General features: G+C 32.9%; 1 protein-coding gene across 2 annotated transcripts in view; it reads right to left on the bottom strand.

Annotated features, from left to right (window-relative positions):
- The window catches only part of LOC132001081 (endophilin-B1), a 33169-nt gene that overhangs the window by 6149 nt on the left and 7610 nt on the right, over positions 1-19410 (bottom strand). The window contains exons 2-9 of one of the 2 annotated variants that reach the window (XM_059375298.1): positions 16280-16421; positions 12869-12997; positions 11416-11549; positions 9864-9956; positions 6383-6421; positions 4731-4754; positions 605-694; positions 110-210 (exon numbers count right to left, since the gene is read on the bottom strand). In XM_059375298.1, the coding sequence (XP_059231281.1) occupies positions 110-210; positions 605-694; positions 4731-4754; positions 6383-6421; positions 9864-9956; positions 11416-11549; positions 12869-12997; positions 16280-16421 (752 nt within the window). The remainder of the gene's footprint in view (positions 1-109; positions 211-604; positions 695-4730; positions 4755-6382; positions 6422-9863; positions 9957-11415; positions 11550-12868; positions 12998-16279; positions 16422-19410) is intronic. The other variant, XM_059375299.1, reaches the window with a different exon arrangement.

The raw sequence follows: 19410 nt of genomic DNA, 5'->3' as shown, positions 1-19410 counted from the left end.
AATAAAAGCCTTTAATTCTTCTATTCTTCACCTCCATTATTAGTTCATATACAAAAATCTGAATTTCTTCTCTTATCAGGAGTTTCATGTGTGAAAAGGAAATTACAACCTTCCCAGTTGTTTCTGGAGGTCTAACATGTACTGGTAACATTGTGCATAGTAAGTCATCTGGGCTTCCACAAAGTCATTCAGACAGCGGAGATGATGGGCCTGTAAAGGAAAGTTACAGTTACCTCTTAGATCTATAATCTACTTAAACGTGTTAAATTCCAAGGGGTAAGGAGAGCACATATACTCAGGGAAAATCACCAGTATCTAGCATTTTACTACCATGCTTATCAAGGCTGACCTCAGTTAATAGTGTAAGAACAAATTATGGCGCTAACAAAACTCAACAAATGGATTTGATGATGGTGGGAGAACTAGGTATTGAGGTGTAAACAAAAATTTAAAATATTTCTTTAAATATGTTGGAAAGCACTGCAATTTAAATTTCCTTGATAAATAACTGAAAAAGTTTTGAACTTCAGTTTCCCCCCTCACATTGCCTTAGGACCATCAAAGTCTTCTGTTTCAAATGAATTCCCAGTGAATAAACACTCACATGCGTACTGCTGATTCCCTCTAGCAGAAGTCTTGTAATCTCTGCTTGACGATCAAATTCACTTTGAGTTATTCTCAATTCCTGTTCAGACTTAAATTGGAACACAGTTTTAGAATTTTATTTGAGGACTTAGTCCATTTTATGTACACTTGTTTAGACAGTTTAAAAATCCCCCAAGTAAACCCTAAATGAGAAGCTGGCAATTCCCCGACTCTGCTGTGTTTAAATGTCCCTGTTTTCGATACCTTAGCTTTTCTACATTATCCAATTCCCTACCAGTACTTCACTCAAAAGAATCGATTAATGTCAAAGCTTAATGGTATATACAAAAAAGCCTAGAAACACTACCATGAGACAGTCAATATGCTGTCATGACATTTTAAGAATATTGGTTTATATGTATAAAATAATATTTAAAAAATTCTCCTGGGTGGCACAGATAGTAAGTGTCTGCCTTTAACTCAGGTCATGATAGTCCACGTCTGGCTCCTGGCTCAGCAGGGAGTCTGCTACTTCCTCCGCCTTTCCCCCTGCTCATGCTTTCTCTGTATCTGTCTCAAATAAATAAAATCCTTAAAAAAAATTGTTAAAAAAAATTCTCAATTATCACTAGAGCTACTTTACTTTGAAGTTAAAGATAGTCTTTATTTATTTATTTATTTATTTATTTATTGGCTTCTTTGTAAGACAAATTCAACATATATTACTTTTTTAAAATTTAATTTTATTTTTTTTTAAAAAGTCTTTAATCTCAAATGAAAAAACTTCAAAGTGAAGACATAGGATTTTAACCTCTTCTGTTTAGTTACCAAACATATTGTTTCTAGGCACACAGTTCTAAGCTTCTTTCAAAGTACTCTTTCTTGAATAAATGACTTTTTCAGTTTTCTTTTCAAACTTTATATAAAATGTGCCTTAAGTATCATTATTATATACAAGATATGCTAGGGTTTTTCTGAAAGTTATGGGGCACACCTTTAATCAGTGGTGTGCTGGGAGTGGGATGAGTAAGTTCTACTGTGCTGATTTTCATGGTACGAATACTCCAACCACAGCTCGTTTCAAGCTACCAAGGTGAAGTCATTGACCTCAGGTTTGGAAAAAGGTATATATAATAGCACACCACTACCACTAGCTTTGGCCCTCTGATATAGGTTCAGTGCTGGGGAAAAATAGTTCACTAAAAAAATCAACGGGACCTAAAAATAATAGATACTGGCAAAAAAAATCTTAAACCTTTAGCTTGGTTGGTGGTAAGTGAGGAAGAGAAAAATAAAATCTCACACTTGCGCAAAATAGCTTATCCCACACAGGGAATCATCACTGATGATAATGTCATTAATAATGCTATTCTGCCTCTCCAGAATAAATAGGTCCCCCCACATCCAAGTAATTAAAATATTTCTAAGACGTAGTAAGTATAAAAATCAGGTCTAAGCATTTTCCTTGCACACCGCATCTCCCTCTCCTTCACCTTTTGGTGCCAACAGTTAATCTAGTGAACCAGTCAAAAAGGAAGTAGCAGCAAAACAAAATGACTACAGTTGCTGTAGTCATTCTCATCCCACTGGCAACAGATCTGGGAGAGGTGATTAGAAGTGACCACTAGATTGGATTTATGAATATAAATTTGAATTACTCAACAATTCAAGATTAAATTTTACTTGACTGAAACCAGAATGCAAGGCTGAAGTATGCGTCATCTAGAAGATAGGATGAAGTAGAAAATCAAGTCCCAGGAGAAGCAAAGAATCAATGATCTTCCTAAGTAAAGTGTTAAGGAAAACCAATCACTTCAGGGTTAGATATGCTTTATTTACTCTTCTGCTTGGTTGAGTAGGAAAAAGTTTTGATTAGTAGAAGTAACCATAGTAAACCAAAAATAAATGAACTTTAAAAGTAAACAAGACTAGTTCCATTTGGGTCTCTATGAAAGTACAATTTGATTTAATGACCATTAGGAGAAATGGCAGAAAAGCCTTCGAAATGGCTTTATTTCTGTTTAAGGTATAAGGAAGTGAACTAGATAACATAGTAAGTGACTGGGAAGTTTGAGCACGAGGTGGAAAAAGTTATAAAATGATCTCAGAAAGTATAAGGCATCAGTCTTCTGTGTTTGAGCAAAATATAAATAATTTAATTATGAAGAAAGGCACTGTATTACAAAGCCTAGGAAGTCAACCTTTGCACAACATATTTTGTATTAGAAAAGGCAAATGACAGGAAGGAAATGAATCTCACTTCCTGAACAAGTTTCAGTGTATGCCTGGGGTGGCTGTAGTCTAATCTCTCAAACCATCTCTACTTTTGACACACATAATGATCATAACTAATCTGAGAGGCAGAGGTAACTGAAATAGGTTTGGCATAGTCAATTTACTTAGGAAGAGAATGATCCATATTAGAAAGACAGATAAAAAGGGTTTAAAGAAAGAATCAATTTTTATTTTTATTTTATTTTTATTCTGTCCTCCAGAAGATCTCATTTCCTGACTTAATTTTATAGTTAAGACATAGAGTTCTAGGAAAGATACCTTCTCCTGCCAGAGTATATGACAGAAGTTGGGTTAGGGAAGCAAGAATTCTTTGAAGCTGTAACGTGGGAAAAGGGCAAGAATTTGTTTTATCTGTGATATCAGGTCTGAGTCACTGTAAGTTAGAAATTTTGGTCATGCTTTTGAGGCATTTGCTGTGACAATCTTGTTCTGTCACCTATTTTTTTTTCTATAGGCCTAAATCTTAAAATATTCAAGGAATATGAAGTTTTAAAATTATAAAAATGGCAGAAGTGAGAAGTACAGAAGAAAAAAATCTTCCCAAATCTATTTTGATATATTCTTAAGTTTTACATTCAAAATGTAAATATTTGTTTCATGAGCTTCTTCCCATAATATCACAAATTTCCTGAACTTAGAGAGACTGAAGAATCAGAAATGTTTTGGTGTATCTACATGCTAATCAGAGAGGAAGAGACCCTGGTTTTATTGTTCAACCTATATTCTTTTCCACGCTACTCTGTCCTCTTTTCAAGCTAGAGGTTCAGGAAAAAAATCAAAGGCCAAGGGAAAACTATAACTAAGTTGATAAATGGATTCTACAAAGGGGGATGAGAGTGGGAGTCAACAACTTCACACTGGATTTCCAATTCATAGAATCAAACTCCCCACAACCTATGCACAGAATAGACCATATAGGTGGTAATCCTACAAAATCAGAAAATAAAGTGTTAACACTGGGTTGGGGAAAAGGAAAGAAAAAGTCAGGGTCCACAATTATCAATCTTAAGTACTGTCCTCAATCTTAAGCCCTCAATCTTAAGTACTGTCCTCATCTGGAGGTCAAATTTTGGTAGGCACAAACATGAGGAGTAAATAAAAAAATGCTTCTTAAGACTTCAAATAGCATTTGAAACAAATCTACATTAATGTCATAATTTATTCCTTAAATTCTTGCTTAACTACTTTACATCTCATCCTAGGAAAGATTAGAAATGGTAACACAGAAAGAGGGACTACTAGTAGCAGTCACATGGACAGCTTCTAAGTGACAGTCTGAACACTGAGGGAGGAGACAACATACTTCAAAAACAAACAACAGATCTAATTGTTACATGGTACAATAATGTACATTCATACCCTAACTATAAGTAAAATTAAATATATGCTATCTTGTATTTAATGGAGCAGTAAAATATTATTTTACAAATCTTTTCAACTAAAGTGACCGTAGACTTAGCTCTGGTACTGAAGAGAACAAGCTTTAGTTATCTAAGAAATTCATTTGTGTGACATACAATACACATATTCAATCACTGAATAACATGGTATAAACTGTATTTTACATAATTGTCATGTAAGTAAACCAAGTATTTAAACTGTCTCCTGGCAAGATTACTACTTAATGTAACACTGTATCAGAGCATGTGCAAAGCACATCTCTGTAACATTGTTCCATTGCTTTGTGGAGCTACTATTAGCCAAACAGTTCTGACTCTTCTATGATAATTTCCAGATTTTATAAGATATAGTAGCAAAGACTATGACTGGCCTCATGGCTGCTGTCCAATAAATATTTACTGAATGAATAACAACTGTTTCATAATTCTGTAGTTTAATAATTTACTTACTTTTGTCACTTCCTCTGCCCAAATCTAGCCAGCATTAAAAATTAGAGAAAAATAGAGCATGAAAGAAAGTTGAATTTAACATTTTCTACAACTTAGTATAGAAAAATGTAATTTTTTTAATTCAAGGGTATACTCTCCTTCAGAATCACATTAACATAGTAGTAACTAAATCAGTACAGCTTAATGTACTGTGAAAGTATGCCTTCATATGTATCAATACTATTAGTTTTTGAATCTTATACTAATTTTATAAGTTACTAAGTAATAGTTTTCTAAAACTGGGAATATATTAGTTGTAGTTCTCTCTGTAAAATGAAAGGTTTGGACTAAACAATTTTTAATTTCTCATTTAGGTCTAAAATTCTAGAATTTTAGGAAACTAAAATAAAGCAGGGATAAACAGACATTGATATAGCCACCAGAGGGGCACAATAAACTTGAGATATAATGAATTTAAAATGACCAGAATTAAACACATCTTATTATAAGTAGATGACATCAGTAGCAAAACAGATGCCTAATAAGTGAACCAAAGTCTTGTTAATTTGTTTAGGATATTCTTACCTAAAATGAAACCTATGATTTATATTTGAAGTTACCAATGACTGAAATAGCTCACACATTTTCATTCACCTACAGCTAGGACAATGGAAATGAATGAATGCATTCTCTTGCTATCTAAGGAAAGCCTTAAATTAGCCAACGCTTCAATAATTAGAGTAGTTTAGAACAACAAAAATGCATTTTAAGTATTATGTATATAAACTTTCCTATTACATGAATTTCCTCCCTTTTAGCTCAGTGCTAATGGAATAAAATCAATTAACTGTGAATTTATTATAACTGTACTGCAGATTCCATACCACTTCTATGAATGTAATGTATCTAGGAGTATAATGCCAAACACTACATGTATAAATCTTTATTGGCTAATGTTTATGAGCTTTTGGGCTATATTCAGATTTTACATATTTCTATTTTGTTAAAAATTAAAAATTGCTAACATCTCAAAAACTTCCTCAAATCAAGCTCAATATATATATTGGGTACTACAGAACAATTCTCATTTCTGATTCTTGCCCAAAACTATCACTGTTCTGCAGCTTTCTTAAGTAAATTAGTACCAAATAGGGAATTGGCCTTGCTACTACAGAAATATAGGGGGTGAGTATGTCTTGGCATGAAACTGCAGAAGTAATTAATTCTATGTAGAGTTTGGGTGAATATTAAGGTAAACATCAAAGATAATGAAAAAACAAAGTCAAACTATAAACTTTACACTTTTCTCTAAGTAAATTTTGTTTTCTTTGCCAAAAGTGAAAATACAAAGTGCCAGTTAAATTAATGTCTTTCACTAGAATAAAAGGCACTATCTATTTATATATAAATTTATTTTCTAAAATCTGAATTTGGCATAGCTAACATAGTTGGCAATTAGAACACAAAATTTCTTTTCCTCAAGTTCCAATATTACTTCAGCTAATATTGTAATTTTTGTTGGACTAAGGAATTCATGGCTTTGACTACTTTAGACTTTTACATGCAGATAATAGCAAGAGAAGGCACTTTACTCAAGATGTAGAAAACACAGTAGGCCAACAAACCTTCAGCCATTTTACATGCAGGAAGTTGAGCATGTAAGAGAAATTTACCATATTGTTATCTCCTTCAAGGCGAGCTGAGTTAAGTTGCTTAAGTGCATAGGTAAGAGACAAAGAACACATTATACCAATGAACACAGTGAAACAAGTCACTTCTTCACAATAAAGAATACACGAACAAGTATTAAGAAAGCTGATAAAATGGTTTTCTACTTAAAAAGAAAACTATGTTGTTCTATGGGATTTCACATTGTGGTGCCTATTCAACTTTTCCAAAAGACTCAGATTTTTAAAGACAAAAACATGATGCTTGATTGATGCTTATTTTAAATTAGAATCATTTAGGAAAAATGCATCACTTTAAAAACTGCCAGTTACCTACAATTTTTATTAAATTTTCACCTATGAAAGCCCTTCTGCCTATCCACAACTTCCCTAATCAAAAATCATTTCTATTTTATGAATGTATGATGCCTTCAACCATGTTCTCTCTCAGTCAACCTCAGCCAGGTCTTGGCATAACCTGAAGAAATAAGAAAGGTATGTCAATCCTTGTATTTTTAATAAGTTTTAAATTCTTATATGTGTACATTAAGGTTAAGTTATATGATGGTGCTCAATTTACAGATTAAATATTTAGACATCTGTGGAAATGCTCAAGTGGGCAGAGGGACACTCACAAGACTGTGTATTGTGAAGATGTACTTTCCACATTTGTATACCCAAAACTGAGGTCTAAACCTCTAAATATGAGAGAGAACTTTGAAACCAGATGATTTTTTTCTTCTCTCTTTTAACAAAAGTCTAAAATATTTTTTAAAAAAATTTATATAAGACTAAAGAAGGGTTAATGAATGTCAGTTCCTCATAATTTAAATGCAGAAATTTTGTCTTTGCTTCTTTGACAAATTTTATATTATTTTCAAAATTGTGTTTTTGTTCATTGTGAAACTTTCAAGTAGGTTTTCTTTCTGTTCAATTGGTATATTTTTGAGAAATGCCTTTGATGTTGCCTTACCATTCTACAACATGCTAACTAATAAAATACAAGCTAATAAAATCGTAATACTGGATACAGGCATAAATATTTTACTGACAGGGTTAAATCATCAAAAAGTTCAATCTAGTATACTAGATTGTGAACTGAGGGCAGTAGAGATTTTGCATTTATCTCTGAATTTCTCAGCAAAGTGCCTTGTACAAAATAAGCATTTGATAAATATAGACTTTAAAGAAGTCACCAGAAACTAGTAAACCAGTTAAAGAAAAAAAAAGTGCCAATACACACAGGTCCCAAACTTTACTTGCAGAGAAATAACTATTCACTAAACAATCCAAGACAATTTATGGAGTGAATTCAAAGAAATTCTGAGATTAGAGTAAGCTCTTCAAGCTGCCAACTAGGAAGGAGGAAATGTGTCAAAGAAGAAAAAAAGCAAACACAACTCCTAGTGGTTTCTATTTTTCTGTATTCTTCAAATAAACAGAAAAGAAATACAGAAAACCCCTCCACCAAAGGTCACAAAATAATAGGCATGTCTCAAGGCTTTATGTAATAATAAAATAAGAGAACTATTCCTTTCTAAAGTATTTCAGACCTACTGCTATAAAGTTTGAAGAAAAATGGGTTGGTTATTTAGGGGAAAAGAACACAATTATAATCAGGAAATGTGAATTTCTGCCTAAACGAATATTTTAAATATTTGACTATAGTTAAATTTGTTTTATGCAATATATAAATTCTAGAAAAGCTATGTATAAATGAAATTGTTCAATAAAGTCACTTGTATAATCTTTCATTTTTATTTTAAATGTAAATTCTCATGGAAAAAATTTGTCCTCAACAATACTTAGCACAAAAAAACTGTCAAGAAAAAATCTGGATATATCAAAAGAATCTTTTAAAATTTGTCTACTACTGATTCTTACATATTTTTATATGGTAAATGGTAAATGGTAATGGTAAAATAATTTAGAATAACCAAAGGTCCTTATAAGGTGTTAAATCCATAAATTTTCTGGAACTTTTCTAGGTAAAAAAGATTACATTATTCCGTAATAATGCTTGTTAAAGAAAATTTTGTACTGATACCTGATGACAGTATTCTCATTCCACAGTCATTATTGGGCACATACAGGCATTTTGAATGAAGAGATTTTGACTTTTTTCCAAATGATTCTTATTTATCTTAACATTTTTCCTGATTATGAAATTAGTATCTTAAAAATCAATTTCTATTTTACACATAAATCTACTATTAGCAACTAAAACTAATTCTAATTTAGAGTACTTTGCCACCCATAGTGTTCATTTTTAAAGTTCTGATTCTGTGGAAAGTGTGTTTTGGGAAGTTGGGGTGTTCTTGATGATGACATCATGATAAATCCTGAGGTGAAATAGCCAGAGAATTTGGATTTAATGTCTTGTCAAAGCAAGCTCTCCTCCAGCAGTGACTAGTACAGAATCTCCAAAAGGCTGTTTAGAAGAAAATATTTCTATAAGCAATTTATTCTGCTCATATAAAGTGTTAGGGTACTTTCACAAGACATCACTGTCCAATGCCAATTTTACCAGTTTAAAATTTCACTGTGAAACAAATCTGAACCTCTTCTTTTCCCAAACAAGGGAGCCAAAGTTGTCTTCCACCAGCACTGTGGCGTATGTTCGTTAAGGCAAAGGTTCTTGATGACAGTGGTAGTGAGTTGGGAACAGAAGGCAGGGCGAATGTCAAGCTTCTTGACAAAATATATCCCTTAGTATAAATTAAGAATTAACTTGTTAGCCTCCTCTAATAAATTCAGACTTGTTTATATTGTACTATTTGATCAATGTCTTCAATCTTTGGAATGAAAATATAAACTGTATAAATAACAGGTCAAATAAGTTTATAAATAAAACCTTAATGTAAATCATTATATTATTATATTTAATATTTAACCAACTCCATTTAAAAAGATTATTCTGAGGTTGATTTTATGAAAAATATACCAGAAGTTATGTATTCAAATGGGTTTACTCCTCTTCAAAATAGTCACCTATGTGTCCATGCTGCAACTATTTGAATTGTTTTGGAACCATTCTTGGTGACAATGCCTTTAGTCAGTTTGACTCACATATGGAAAGGAAGTAAAGTTTAATTTTTAGGTCACACATGAGCAATCTCAAACTTGGTTCATTCTCATCTTAATTACTGTTTTTCTATTTCAAATATAATAAACCTATCTCCAAAAGAGTATTTGCCTTCATCACTGAGGATATATAAAGAACATGACAGAGCTTTAGGAGCTCTTATAACTTTTATTTTTTAGCAACAGGTGTATCACTGAAACAGTACTGCCTGTGGATATGACTGCTTTGCACTGATTCGGATGTATTAAGTTCTGATAAGTTTGTTTAAACACAAAACAATACCCTAAAGTCATATTATAGTCTTAGTAACAGACTGTAGTTTGCATGGTATAGGAGTAAAATATTTTACACATTTTAAATTTATCAACCCAAGACGTTTTTCTATGAAAAAACACCACTTACTGAAGCTCTAGTTTCTGCAGCTTTTGCCTTTTTTAGTCTGGTTTTTGCAGCATCCAAATCGAGTCTTTTATTTTGTAATAGTTTCCTCTCTTTCTATAAATATAGGGAAGAAAAAAATAAAGGCTAGTGATGTTAAAATCCAGTACGAGTATGTACATTTAAAGTATCATTCTCCATTAAATACATGAATAATCTGATAAACAAAGATCAATGATTACAAAATTGGCTCTGAAGTGACGCTGGACTCTTTTTTCTTATGGTTTTCAATTTTAAAATAATGGAGACACTCTAGATGCCCAGGAAATCTGGGAAAGATGGCAGGTGATGGCACAAAGGAATGCCAATTTTAATATTTTGCAGTTTTGCCATTTAGGGAATGTTTTGCTCTATCTTCTTGGTTGTCACAACTAGGGGGTGGGAGATGTTACTAGGCAGAAGCTAGGATGCTTCTAAATATCCTATAGTGCAGTACAGCTCCTACAACAAAGAACTATTTTACCCAAAATATCAGTAATGCCCAGATTGATGAACTGTTTCAAAGAGATTATCTAGGAAGTACCTATGGTAAAGGAGGTACGGGCCTAGGTTAAAGTTCCTTGACACCCCAAGTAATCTACATCAAGGACTGGGCAGGCTCCCTTAATGTGCCATAGCACTGAAAGGAACTCTGCTACTCCAAAGGAAATTTCAAATTTATAGACTGAATACTGAATAAACAGTAGTAAGGTATCTTGGAATTCCTCATGGTAACTTCAATAGGCAAGTTTATAAAAATTCACTGCTTGCTTTATTAATTCTCAGATTTCATATATCACATTTCATCCTACTGACAATCTAAGATCCTTTAAATCATATTTCAACTTGGTGGTTTTTCCTGTTCTCGGCAAAATACTTTATACACAGAGATAAATTCATTGTAAACATACTGAGTTTCTAGAATATTTTATAATAAGGAATCTGCAAATTAAAGTTTAAAGTAGTATTCACAATAAAGAACAATCTTGCAAAAATCTTAGGAAAAAAAAAATCCACCTAGATCTTAACTCTCCATTGCTGGAAAAACAAACTAAAAAGTAGTATTAGGCTTGGGAAGGCTATTATTTATTTCTTCAGCAATAACACACAGCTGTGTGAAGAGAAGATAACAGACTTCTAGGGATGCAAACAACAGAAAGCTCAACAGCCAGAAGTATAGTAACTAGGTTTTTGGCTCCCAGTTTAAATGAAAAACCAACATGGCTATACTATGGAGATATTTTGTGCCATATTTTTATCATTATTCCAGGAACTTCTCTACAAATTTTAGTGCTGGTAATGAACAACTGCTGATAAAATCTCAATAACACTGCAGGGACACAAAGATGACATATATATTTTCAATAGTTCATTTTGGTTAGCTTTGCGTCCCACTGAATATGTACCTAGCTAGATTACTTAAATTTCTAATCTGCTACATCTACACAGTCAGTAGGAGGGCAAATTATTCATTAAAATGGTAGTAATATATATAAATTATTTTACTACAAAAAAAAGGGAACATTTTCCAACTCACAGCAATTGTTTTGTAATCTCCTTCTATAAAGTTTCTTAAAGGAGTGAGAAAATTTAAAGCTGATGTTTGAATCAGCTCTCTGTCTGCTGTTCCAATTCGTTTTTGTGTTTCTCCACATTTAATAAGGGCATTACCTGCAAAGGAAAAAAGTGTTTTGTTTTGTTTTTTTTACCATCTTCTGGTAATTTTAGAAAATAAAATCAGCAATCTGATCTGCTTTAAAGTTAGTTATCACTTGTTTACTTAAAAAAATCCAAGAGAACTAGCTGTCATTAGTTTTATTTTAAAAGTAAATTTAAGATTAAACCTGTTTAATGTGTAAAATTTTCCTAAAATTAATAGTTAAAATTTAGAAATAAAACTATAGAGATTTTAAGCATTTTCAGACTTCTCAAAGAAGTATCTTTTGAAGGCCATGATGTGGTCAAGATGGCGGAGAAGTAGCAGGCTGAGACTACTTCAGCTAGCCAGAGATCAGCTAGATAGCTTATCTAAAGATTGCAAACACCTGAAGGCCATGATGTAAAATTTTCAATTGTACATTTAACAGTTATTCAATGGATTAATGCCATTCATTTTACAGTATTTAGGTTATTACCTTCTGACATAAAGGTAACTATTAAAACTTCATGTTCATTTTGTTCCAGAATTTATGAACTATTTTATAAATCAGTACAATATGTAGAAAATCATTTAATTTACCTACATTTCATACCCACATAAGGACCAATTTCCTGTAGAAGTCTTAATAAAGAGAATTATTTGCCATGAACAATAGGAAAAGAAGCTATAGAAATCTGAAATAGTCTTATATTCTGAGAAAATTAGATTTGAGGGATAATAAGCTTTAGAGTTATACATTTAAAATGTCAGCACAGCAACTAACAAAGCAACTAATAAACATAACTGTAAAACATGATTATAGAAAATCTGAACTGCATGAAGAAAATAGAATGAAATATAATCCAAACATCTGAAGATAATCACTGTTAACATTTTTGTAGTACTGACATTATCATGTAATGAAAGCACTAGTGGTGTGTTCAAACACTATGTGCCAGACATTTTATTATAAAAATAAATAAAACCTCAAGAAAACTTAAAATCACCTAGGAGACATATGTAAACAGAGTTTATAATACATCAAAAGAAGTACTATAACAGAGGTTGCAAGAGTCGATGGGAGTACAAGTGAAGAATTCATTTAACTTTTTAGATGTAAAGTGATAAACGTGAATTCTCAGAGTAATAGATACTTAAATATATTAAATATTAAATTGAACTATTCATATTTGCTGGGCACCTGTATTTCTCACTTTATCCAAAATGTAAACAAAAAATTTGGAGTGAAAATTGATTCTACTAATATTAGATAAATGTTCATGATGTTTCTAAGTAGTAAAAATCTATAAGTAAAGCTAGTTTTTAGCAGATCTTTTTGCCTTTTGCTTACCATAAGCTGTTCCTGGGCCAAACTCAGTCCCTGCATCAATCATATATTGTCCCAAAAGTTCTGGGTTGTTTATACGACTTGGAGCTTTTCTATCCAGTTTCTCATAAACAAATTCTTCTATCCTGGCATCTAGGAGAAAGGTTTAAAATTATCAATGATTTCAAAAAGCAAAACTATTTAAAATTTTTTTTTACCTACTACCATTTATCACCCTGTAAAATAAGATGACGTTAGCACTTTTAAGTACGTATCTTCATACTTAACTTTTAATTTTTATACTAGAATATTATATAGCTCTATGAAACTTATACTTTAGAAAGCTGATAAAGTATTTTGGCACAAAAATATTTACTTAAAGTAAAAATATCATATGATGAATATTCTATGAGATTCTAAAAGCGTTGTTCACCTAATGTCTAATGAAGTTGTCTTTGCCTCTTTGTACAGTCTGATTTTTAACTTTGAATGTATGTTCATTTCAATTTCAAAACCAGGGATTTCTAGCTATGAAAATATGGATATAAAGTGTCTATTAGAACCAAGGAGTCACATACTTCTAAAACCTTTATCATGCTTTGCTTGCTCACATGCTCTCTCTCCTTCCTAGAGTCTAAATATAGGCATGGGAAATTAAGGAATAGAACAACCTAGGTTTGGAACAGTCACAGACCGACATCAGTAATATGAAGTCATGGCTTAATTTTATTTAAAGTACAAGATATATAGATATCTCTCAGCATGTATTCACTCAAAAGTTTTTGCCATTAAAAACGAGGTCAAGGGACGCCTGGGTGGCTCAGTTGGTTAAGTAGCTGCCTTCAGCTCAGGTCATGATCCCAGAGTCCTGGGATAGAGTCCCACATCGGGCTCCTTGTTCCGCAGGGAGCCTGCTTCTCCCTCTGACTCTGCCTGCCACTCTGTCTGCCTGTGCTCGCTCTCGCTTGCTCTCTCTCTGACAAATAAATAAATAGTCTTAAAAAAAAAAAAAAAAACGAGGTCAAAATATGAGATAGGTTAGAAGAAATAGCAGAATGCTAGTATACATAGAAAGGAAAAAAAATCAGTAAAATCTGAATAAATGCTTGGTTAGTGCAATATACAAAATATTCACACCTGCACACCTGCCTAATAGATATGACAGAGACAAATGAGAAAAAGGTCAGTTTCCAGAAGTAATGATTAACTATAAATCCAATTTATCATCCAAAGAGAAGCTAAAAAAAAAAAAAAGGCTCCTTTTAAGGATCTCAGATAATTCTTCCACAAGTGCAAGTTTCACACAGTGCACTGAAAACTTAAAAAGTGAATTGAACCAGTAATAGAAGCACTTGAGGAGTCAGCACAAGCATTAATTATAATACATAAAATAGGCTACTGGAATAATACTTGTTTTGTGGTAGACTCTGGAGCAGCATCAGAAGTTCTTAAGCAGGACTTTAAAAACCTTTAAATTGGTTCAAACCAAAATGAGTCAGTTCAAAACATAACCATTTAGAAGATGCTAACTACATTTCAGAATTTCATTTTCTGACTAAGAGAGTCATTCTTAGCTTTGGTGCATTTCTATTTATTTGGTCAAAAGTTTAAAGTTGAATCCTATGTTGACTTCATTCAGTTAGTGAAACAATTTGGCATATTTTAAGTAAATGTTCATTTCAATAGGACATCAACAGACCATAATAAAATCTTAAAAGAATATGTGGGCAATACTGCTATAATGCGATAGATATTTTTGAAAAACCCTAGGTTGTGGAAAATTATACCCTAAAAATTACAGGACTTACATGTAAAAGAGGTTTGGGCCTGACCAATCATAATCTATGTAACTTTATAATCAGAGAACAAACAAACAAACAAAAATCTAAATTTGTTTACTACTTTAGACTTAAAAAAACACTAATGTAAAACTGTATTATATGAGCTGCTGTAACTTTGTACTAATGAAATTCCCATTTACCAGTTGTGTATGAGTTTGTCTGCCACTCAGAAAAATATGTAGAACAGACTACTTATGTGAAGAACTCTGGACAGAGCAAGGAACATACAGAAAAATGTCTACTACTTTTTTTTTTTTAAAGATTATTTATTTATTTGACAGAGAGAGAGAGAGAAACAGTGAGAGAGGGACACAAACAAGGGGAGTGGGAGAGAGAGAAACTGGCTTCCTACAGAGCAGGGAGCCCAATGTGGGGTTTGATCCCAGGATGCTGGGATCATGACCTGAGCCGAAGGCAGACACTTAAGGACTGAGCCACCCCGCCACTCCATGTCTACTACTTTTTTAAGGTGCTCTGGTACATAATTTATGTAGCCTTAAATGAGTAAGAAATACCACATGGTGCCCAAAGATAATAGGCCTCACTCAAAAGTGTAGAAGGCCTATTTCAAAAGATTATCATGATTTAATTAAAATGGTACAGAATTACTCATGTTTTGTTTAGGTTCATAGGATAGCAGCAAAGATTAAAGTTTGGAACTTTAGTATCTAAAAATGAGCTTATTGCATTTCACAACATGGTCACAACACTGGGGAAAACGGGAAGGAAAGCATTTGCTGCCCTTGTTCTTCAGTTTTGATGTGTAAAGCTCAGAGTGAAAAGACTGGATTTTGATGCACCAGATTCTAGTTCTGTTTCCACTTCTAATTAGCTATTCTACACTGTATAAAATGCTAACTTATGATTTGCAATTAATAAACAATCATGTACCTTATTTGATAAATTATTGAGATGGGTGATCTGAAAAACCTTACAGTTGTCTGAAAATCAAATGTAATAATTTATGTAAAAACATCAAACTTAACATAAATAATTGGTAACTATGTAAGTTTCCATATAATTTTCCCTTAATTATTTAGGGACAATTATCCCCCCCATGAAAGGAAGATTAATTTATTGCCATAGCCCTTCCTAACTCTTAAAATTAAAAGCCACACCTAGGGTACCTGGGTGGCTCAGTCTATTAGGTGCTGACTCTCCTGATGCTGACTCTTCTGATCCTCGACTTTGGCTCATGTCATGATCTTAGTTTTTGAGATCAAGCCCCACCTTGGGATCCACACTGAGTTTAGGATTCTCTTTCCCTCTTCCTCGAGGTATGTGTGTGGGGGATACTTGTATTTCTCTTCCTCTCTTTCAAAACCAAAATTCATTCCCTTAAATTTTCAAAAAGATTCTATAAAGACATGGAAAACCCAAGCAGTGAATCTGTTAGAGGGTACACAGAGGTGTTTATCACCCTCTTCTTCACCAAAAGGACGCGCGCACGCACACATACACAACCAATACACCTGAAAGCCATAAACCAAAGACTGTTTTCAAGAGCCATCAAAATTTTTAACATTAAAAAAACCTAACGGTATCCTTTAATCAGATTAGTCAATACGGTAGACAAAGGTAAAAAGTTTCTTACTTGGATTTGGCTGCAATAACACTTCAGTTTGTTTCATTATTTTTTCTGTCCATATTTTGGTACATTCAGCTTTGCTAAGAAGGTTCTCTAAGTGAGCATCCAATTCTGTCTTCTCTGCCTGGCCAAGCTTTTCTTCTGTGAACTGTTATTAATTACAAAAAAAATTAAATATATCTCAAATACATTTTAGGAACCTATATCAATAATTAATAACTCAAACCCAGACAGTCCTGAACATACAAATAAATGTAAATCATTGCACCGAATGCTTTTTTTTTTGCCCCTATGGAAATTTATCCGTACCTTTTTTACAGCACTTACCCTGACCTTCTCTTAAGGTTACATCTGCTAGAATGGATAGGGTAAACTCTAGAAAATCTATAGGCTGCCTGGTATATAAAGTATACAAATATTTCTTACATATAAAGTAGGTTAGTATAGTGGTAAGTAATAAGAACTTTACGTCAGTCAGTACTAAATTCAAATCCCGGCTGCACTACTAATTTTGTGACCTAATCAGGCTTTTGAGTATTTTTTTCCTTAGGTATCTTCTATCATTAAAGAGAGATGATACATAATGTACAGTACCTTGAGAATTAAGTAAGAGTACGTATGTAAATCACTTTCTTCAGTGCCTGGTAATTATTATTTTGAATTTAAAAAGGGCTGCTTATGTTTAATACAGCTTTATATTAATGGCACTTTAATCACACCTAGTTAGATAGGCTTTTATGGGATGTTTTGGGAAACTATCATTGAAGTTGTTTCTTCAGGATATGTTCCAACAATTGATTCACAAACTAACTTCTGGAACATACACTATTTCTACTATGGAAGAGCATTTTTTTAAAGATCATAATACGTAGTTAAATATACTCAGCCTATCAATTTTTATTACCTTGAGTGTGTTGGTTTTTGAGGGAAGGCAGCATTGCCCATACATAAGGAAAGAGATAAAAAGACTACTATGTAAATTTTATGGAGACTTTTGAAGACTTTTAATTAAATACCTCTAGAATAGGTGGCTTTCTCCCATTTTAACAGAGGCATACCACTAACACTAATTCTACACTCATTAGCCATGACTCATTTCTGGCTGAAAGAATATAATATATACCTTGTTTTTTTCTCCCCTTTCATTTCATAAAATATCTTCTGTTGCTCCATTTTTCCGAGTTTTATTATGTTTCTTTCAGCATCCTTCTTATTGGCCTAATACTTTATGATTACCAGTTAATATTTTTAGTTAAAAAGTCCTCTAGAATGTTATTCTTAGAGTCTGGTTACAAGCCCCCCTTGAAGGTCTTGTTCAGGGGCTAGAAATAAATGCTTCAATAGCTTTTGTAAAGCCTTAGGTCTTTTCAAGACCTGTAGCCAAGCCCTCAACTGGTAGGTGGAACGGAGAATATCACTTCCAAAGCTATTGCCTAAGCCCACAATCTTGCAGTGTACTGTAACCAAGGAGAGGAACAGGAGATGCATTGGGCAAAAGATCAAAACCCTGATGCCAAGGTCAGTTGGATAACTACTACAATTTCACTTTAACCCACTGAGCCACCCAGGTGACCCTGCAATTTCACTTTAAAAGAGAACTATGGTATTCTCTACAGATCCCTGAAGATTTGAGGCTACAGACCTTCTACAGAGGGAAAGGTTAGAATTCCACATGTTCAAAGTCTACCTCTAATGGTTAAATAGATTATCTCTCAGATAAAGCAAGGAACAGAAGGGGGAAAAAAAAGGGTAATTTACCCAGGTGAACATCACCTATAAAGAATGATCTACCAGTAGAAAAAATTCTTAACTTAGCACCTTAATAAGAAAGTATATTTATTTGATTGATTCCTTCAACAAATATTTATCAAGCATCTTCATGTGTGCCAGGCATTATTCTAAGCACAAGGATTTCAGCAGCCAGAAAAAACAGACAGGTTTCTGCTCTTAGGAGGGCAAAAAACAAACAATTTGATAATAAGGATACAAAGATAAAAAGACAGTGGACAGAGGACTGATACAGGTGGTCCTATTATTTCTTGAATGAGTGACTGAACAATTAACTGAATGAATCAATAACTTTGAATATAGAGGAAGGAAGAATTCAATCTGCAGGAAGGGAAGGAAACAGGAGAATCAGTGAAGGCTTCAAGGGGAGAAGGATATGCAATCTTGGCCTAGACATGGAGAAGAGAAGTTTGAGTGTGAGATGTAGGTGGTTAGACAGAGACCTTCTCTGAGCAGGTAACAATTGGCCTGAGAGTGAACGCTAAGAAATGAGGGTTTCTAAGGGCAGCGCATAGAGTTCTCTGATGATTTATCTTCCAGTTGCATTTCTAGAAGAATCATTAGCACCATCTTTATATATCCTACTTTTTTAATAGAAGTCCTTAACTTACATTTAACAGCCAAGAATGAATTAAAACAATTCACAGACTCATAATTTAAAAATCAGTATTAGGTAGGTCAGTTTTTGTGCAAGGCACTCTCCTAAGAAATAGAAGACGTGGTTGCTGTTTACAGGAGAGCTAAATGAAAACTATTATATAAATAATATAAACTTACAGGCCTAGTTTCTTCAGCACATAAAATCATGTTTAACTTTATCTAACACATCGTTTAGAAACAATGGAATTAGAGGTACAGGCTAGAACTTACTTAAAAATGTTTATAAATAGCAATTTATAAACAGTAGTTCATCAATAAGTTTATCTAACACAAGTTAGGTTTCAGGGCAAATTTTCTCCCAATAATATTTCAGAGAACCAACAACTAGAAAGCTAATTATTTGGAAAATAAAATATTTCAAACTTTAGGTCAGAAGATTCCTTTAATTATTTAGTTTCTCCTTTATGATTCTCATTATACTACCTTACAATATCTTTCCTTAAATACTTTGCTTTTTAAGTGAAAAGACAGAGTGTGAAAGTATAACTGCAAAGCTCAGTATTTGCAACAAGCTATTTTTTGTATGAGTCTGAGCAAGAAATAAAGTAAACTGACTTAGAATGTAAGATCCTATAAACACGGTAAGCAGGTTTTTAATATTTTAGCTCAGAAGGGTAAAAAACAAAACCCAAAAATATAAGGAATGCCTAAGTATGAGTGAGGTAAAGTTTGATTATAGAAAACCAGTT

The sequence above is a fragment of the Mustela nigripes genome, chromosome 14 (assembly GCF_022355385.1).
Source record: "Mustela nigripes isolate SB6536 chromosome 14, MUSNIG.SB6536, whole genome shotgun sequence".
In the NCBI taxonomy this organism is placed as follows: domain Eukaryota; kingdom Metazoa; phylum Chordata; class Mammalia; order Carnivora; family Mustelidae; genus Mustela; species Mustela nigripes.
The sequence above is the reverse complement of the archived record's forward strand: the minus strand, read 5'-3'. Positions and strand labels throughout refer to the sequence as shown.